At 38.5% G+C, this 6,202-nt stretch overlaps 1 protein-coding gene across 1 annotated transcript; it reads right to left on the reverse strand.

Annotated features, from left to right (window-relative positions):
• Positions 1 to 2,483: 2,483 nt before the first annotated feature.
• On the reverse strand, positions 2,484 to 4,918 carry LOC117215113 (glutathione S-transferase-like). Its single transcript, XM_033461542.1, has 3 exons — positions 4,830 to 4,918; positions 3,600 to 3,767; positions 2,484 to 2,654 (listed from the first exon to the last, which is right to left on the reverse strand). Exons 2-3 carry the CDS (start codon positions 3,763 to 3,765, stop codon positions 2,617 to 2,619), a joined length of 204 nt encoding a protein of 67 aa, XP_033317433.1. The 5' UTR covers positions 3,766 to 3,767; positions 4,830 to 4,918; the 3' UTR covers positions 2,484 to 2,616.
• Positions 4,919 to 6,202: the final 1,284 nt, after the last annotated feature.

Raw genomic sequence — 6,202 nt, forward strand, 5'->3', positions numbered from 1 at the left:
GGAAAATAAGGATAGAAATTTTTTTCCGATTACTTACAATTTATTAATATTAAATTGAATATACAAATATAAATTGGACAGAGAACGATATTTATTTAACGGAAACTAAATGCAATACTCGTATCTATATCAAATAACTTTACAGTTATTTGATCACTCTTGTCACAACGAATCTAACACACACACTCTCTCTCTCTAACAACTCTATCAATTCTCACGACTCTACTCTTCGACGACTCAATTAGCTCTGATCTTCGCCAATACACTCCTGCTCGGTCGTGCTCGCTCTTGCTCTCGTCCTCTCACACACACACACACGCACACTTTTCGGCTCACATACTCTGGCCTCTCGATTGCCACTCCTTGAAATGTGGAACCGTACTTCTGTTTTGACGCTGCTTATCTTTTCTCGCGTCACTGTTACTAGGCGCTCTTGGATGTAAACAAACCACGAAAGACGACGTACACGGTGTATTCTAATTTCAGCCGATCTCCAATCAAAGCTATTCTACGATATTACAAATATTAAGAATCGAAGATCCAGTGTGGAGAATTTGAAGGGTTGACTCTGAGATTTGAGAGTAATTTCAGAGAATAGAAGCTTAATTCCTGCGATTACTTCCTTCACATACTTCCCCTTTTCGGATCTTGACACTACGCAAGTCTCTTTCGGTCGTGCCGTACACCTCGCTGCAATATGTCCAAATCCGCTGCACTCGGAACACCTAACACCTTCTCCCCCCTCCGGACACTTAACACTTAGATGATCCTCACTACCGCAAATGAAGCATCTTCTTTTCTTCATTGCATCTACAGATTGACTGGGCTTCCCGTTCTTCTGGGTTTTAGCCAGCTTCACAATCGACTTTGCTCTGCGACTCTTCTGCTCTTCGTACATCACTAACCTCTTCCTCAACTCTTTGATTGACGTAGCACCGTACAATATAGCCTTATTGTTCTCGACGTCTATTATTCCATCCACTATGTATTCCACCTTTGCTTCCTCCTCTATGTCCACATGGCTGGCTATTTCGAGCATGCGGTACATGTAAGCCAAACATGCTTCATCACTCTCCTTTTTTGTTTCTTCAAGTTTCTGATGTACTTGCCTACTGTTGACTTTCCTCGAAAATTCTTTCACTAGCCCCCTCTTCAACTCATGCCAAGTCCTAGCATGACACTCGAAGCTCGCAAATATTTTCGCTGATCCCTTCAGCAGCTTCCTGGCGTAGACTGCCTTCTGCCCATCCGACTACATGCACGTATCAGCGACTTCCTCGAACGACTCGAACCATCGTTCGACATTTTCACCTTTGTCGCCACTAAACGACTCTAATGCATCTCCGACGTCTCTAAAACTCAGTGTCGAACCAACACATGCCCTTCGACAATATTCATCACGGTCCTGAGACACCCTTCGCGTATCTCTCTTGTATCCTCTTGCGTTTTTCTTGTCATCTTCATCCTCACTTTCGTCGTCGCTTTCTTCTTCCGACGATATGTCGTTACCATCCATGGCCGCTTGTAGCCGTGCGCGTAATTCTACTTTTCTTCCCGTCGTTTTTAAACCCAAACTAGTGAGGCGCTCCTTCAACTCCTTCGTATTCATTTTCTCAACATCTTCATCTTCGTTACAATCACGCTCAGCTCTCTGTACGTTTCCTAAATCTCGTTGACCGGTTAGCTCTTCACCGCCCGTCGATCCCTTAGGATACGATTGTCCAGCCTTACACGCCCGATTCAGCCTTGCAATTAGCACTGACCTCGCACCCGATATAGGGAGGTTCATTCGCGCGAGCTTACTCCTCAGCTCCTCCAGCGTCGAACCCTCTTCACCCGACAATCGTTCGTCCCCAACGTTTGCCATTTTTCACACTACACAAACTTAAACAGTCAACGATATCGTCTTTTACCGCACCGCGTACCGGTAAATTCACAACTAACTCGAATAGCTCTGTTAAACCGTTTCGTTTTCTGTCTTGTCCAATCCCGGACGAGCCCCCAAAAATATGTAATATCGTGATATAATGTATTTACAAGGAGTGGACAATAGAGATGTTAATCAGACAATGTACAGAAAACAGCGCAACTAAATAACTAGATAGCGACTCGACTTTTACCAAAACGCAATCAACACTCTCTCGGCAACGCCACTCGCAAACTCTGTCTCCGCTCAACTCGCACTCGGCTCCTCGACTCACACTCTGTTTCTCGACTCACACTCTGGCCGTTGTCGCATTCTATTGCCTTTTTCCTAGGCCCACCGCACACGTGTTTTGCAGACGCTCGTAGCCAGGGTCACGTAGGTCTTTTCCACGAAACTATGCACTTGAAAAAACCGATGACACATTGATGGGCCCGACGGCGCCTCGGCTCTCGCGACATTGTTCATAGTTCGCCCGATATTTCTTAGGCCTTTCGTCCACGATACTACATATATATATACTGGTGTACTGGTCATCTTTTTTCCACACGTTTTTAGCTTTTTAGCTGTTTGTGTATGGGCGCCTAATCAGCCAATCAGAAATAGCCGGTATTCTATGAATCCTTCTCTTCAATGCTCGAAGAGCTGGATATTTATCCAAAGCTGATGCCCCAAACATATACTCGAAATTTTCAAGGGCCGCTGCAAACACGAAGTCCGCCCATGTCGTCTGAAAAAAGGTTTGTATACATTTATTTTGTACCTCCTCTATTAAACAATTTTTTTAATTTACCTTGAAAAATGTGAAAAATCGAACTCTTAACTAAAGATCACTAGCTTTTTAGGAAGAATTTGGATTTTTATTTTATTGTCAGAATTTAATGGATAATTTTAGAAACTTCAACCTTTGGAGGTATTTGTTAATTAAAAATGACAAAACTGGTATTATGTAAAAAAGAGTAATGTGTATCCTGAATCAATGTCGAATGGAAATTAGACAGTTCTATAAAAATAATCCTTCTCACGATTCCACAACTTCATAGCTTAATTAAATACAATTCTTCGGCGATATAATTACAAATACATTTACAGGAATTGTGTAATATGATAAATATCTCGTTAAAGAAATTGAAATCGTAAATTCCGCGGATAACCAGCGTTTATCATATAGAGACAGGGATTTGCAAAGAATAAAAGTTGTAGAACGTTGAAAGGCGTTGAGAGAAACGTGATGTTATCCCGTTATTCGTTAACGCAACGCAGTTAAAAAAAATCCCGTAGGAAGATTACGATAATAGATAACCTGAGTCGAGTGTTTGTCGGGGGATCTAAAAGATTCTTTCGAGTTGAGCGTCTGAGATTGCAGAGAAGAAAATTTGGAAGCCATCGAATTCGTGATGTCGATAGAAATCTTCAGTTGGAATCGTTGTATCATAACGTAGTCTGCTTATTGTCGATAAGACTTTACTAAACTAAAAGTGACTACTAAAAGTTTCTATCCTCTAAATTCTATCTACGATTCTATAATCTAAAAACTGACTTTTGCAAACAAACTGTAACATTCGCTTAACGGAAAGACATACGTATATTGTTTGTACTCGTCTTTTCACAATGAATTCTTGAACGTCTGTCTCTGTGGTGAGACAAATGCAAAGTCATCTCATCAGTTACTCACCTTGCTTCAAATCTCCAAGAGTATCGACGAGCACGTCGCATATCATCGCATCCCATTCGTTCCTTCCCATTAAATCGTACTTCTTCGCCAAGTATCGCGCCACAGCGTTACTCTGCGCTACCGGTTTCCCGTCTATCTCCAGCACAGGCAGCATTTTATAAGGCATTGCTAAGAACAAACATGGCTCATATGAACACTGTGTAGAGGGAAACGATCGATAGGAAATCACAACACAGCTTCCGAGGCCGTTGCGTTCTTGTGAATAGATGAATCGAAATCATTTCGGTTTTAATCAACATGGCCTAGTAAAGAAATACAGAAATGTCTTCTTTCTCCTTTTTTTCTTTTCTTACGATTACGATGGACAGGGTATCGCGTGTTTTTGACTGTTGGGAAGAACCTAAAGTTTTTAAAATCAAGGATAAAAGATCGAGTATAAAATTTGTAATTCTCACGGAAAGGAACGAATCTGTCTGATGCGGTGTACTGAATGTACGAGGAACGATCAGTATCGTTTTGCGGGAAGACCTTATGCAATGATAGTGGACTTACAACTGCGAATAAAAAATTCACGTCGCATAATACCAGACACGGAAAAAATATTAGAAAATGTACACGGTTCTTGTAATGAAAATTGAAATGCAAGGAATATAAATCGAATGTCTCTTGCGAACGTAATTTTGTGTTTTACACCGACAGGATTGATTTACAGACTTACGTTGATTTTTGGTTTCTCTATCTGCAAGCGACATATAAGATTATATCGAAGACTATGCTGCGTAAAACTTTTATTATACTATTTACGATAGAAATGTCGCAACGGAAGATCGAATTTTATATCTGCTTTGTTCTTTCGACTTTTTAGCTATGTTCTTGTTCATTTCCGAACTGATTTCAATTTTTTATCCTTTTTTTCCGACAAGTCCTAAAAAGTTTTTAAATTAACGAGAAACGTAGAAGTATTTTTGTATTCCTATTTTAAGTCACCTATTTATGGTTTTCTCAAAATATTCGAAATGCTTCGATTCATTGAAAACAATAAAGATTGCAACACAAAAATTCGAGAATCGTAAGTGAATTAAGTTGGTATTCGATAAACACGATATTACGGAAGCAAAACTTAATGAAAAGTTCGACTTTATTCCGTATGAAATTTTACTTTAAGTAAGTTTAGCCTGCACGTGAAACGAAAGTTTTATATACAGAAAAGTTTGAGTAAATGGTAGATACCTGAGAGTTGAACAATGATAGTAAAAATCGATTCTTCACGCTTACAATCCTTTTATTCAGGCCAGAGTTCTTCGGGGATCCTCTCGTCGGTATACTCGATGCCAGTATATGCAAATATGTACCGTATATGTTCGGCACGACCACCGGCATTGAAGTAGATTAGTTTGTAGGTAGGTTCGTCGCTCATTTTCCTTGCTCTGTCAACTTATCGAGAAAAATGATACAATTAACTCGTGTAATTAACAGACTGTGTGCGTGTTTGTGTGTATAGAGAACAATTTATTTATAGATGGAATAATTCGTATAATACGCAAAATAAATCATTTAGAAGGCTGGAGTATGTGTTTTTGAAACAATTAATTATGTCGAAAAATATTTCAAACGAGATATAATTATGAAAAAAATAATAATTAAATGTATGTAAATGTATGTAATAATAGTTAAATGTATGTAAATGTAATAATTGAATGTAATTAGTTGTGAAAAAAATAATAATAAAAAATAAATAAATGTAAAAAAAGAATTAAATGTAATCAGTTTCTTTTTACGCACGCGATATTATTGGCGATATATGAAGGTCAACTTTATTTTTTTAAATAGATATATTTATACGTATATTTATAGATATAAATACATATATTATATAGATATAATAGTATATATAATATATATAATAATATATATGTCGAGTCTGAATCTCCGAGTCCGAGCTCGAGGCGCCCTCCCGGGGAGGGCTCGCGGGAGGTAGCGGTTCTGCGTTGAAGTTCTTCATCGTCCGGTCGCGCGTGGGGTACCTTTATTGTCGATAGTGACACTAGTGACGAGGGCCTCAGGCTTGATAACGAATCCGCGGCCAACGGGAGGACTATCATATAAAAAGCAACAGGATACACGAAATAATATAATTCTGACTAGGACAACATAAACGCAAGAAGTGTTGATATTGAAAAAAATATTTAATTTTGTATATAAATATTTTCATATTTAAAAAAGTTTCCGGAAGCAGGAAGATTTACAAACAAATAATATCATAAACCGAATGTTTCATGATCCTTTTCTAATTAGAGTGTGTGACAGCATGTGAGAACGTTTCTTAAAAATATGACTTATTGCAATTACTTAATCGCAATTATAAACGATTAAGACCTTCTCACAACGAGGCAATCTATCCAAAGTATAAAACTCGTTATACTTGATGAGAAAACAAATCTCTACTTAGGTTTCATTTCGTTTCATCGCGTTCATAAAAAGTGAATTTGTATGAACACATCGTGCAATTTAGTAATTAGGACCGTTGATCTCGCTGCAACATAGATGGATAGAAAAAAGCCATTTAAAATGATACAACGTCGGGAAGACAATTATGAAAATTA

This window comes from Bombus bifarius, unplaced genomic scaffold (assembly GCF_011952205.1).
Source record: "Bombus bifarius isolate JDL3187 unplaced genomic scaffold, Bbif_JDL3187 scf7180000009355, whole genome shotgun sequence".
NCBI lineage: Eukaryota > Metazoa > Arthropoda > Insecta > Hymenoptera > Apidae > Bombus > Bombus bifarius.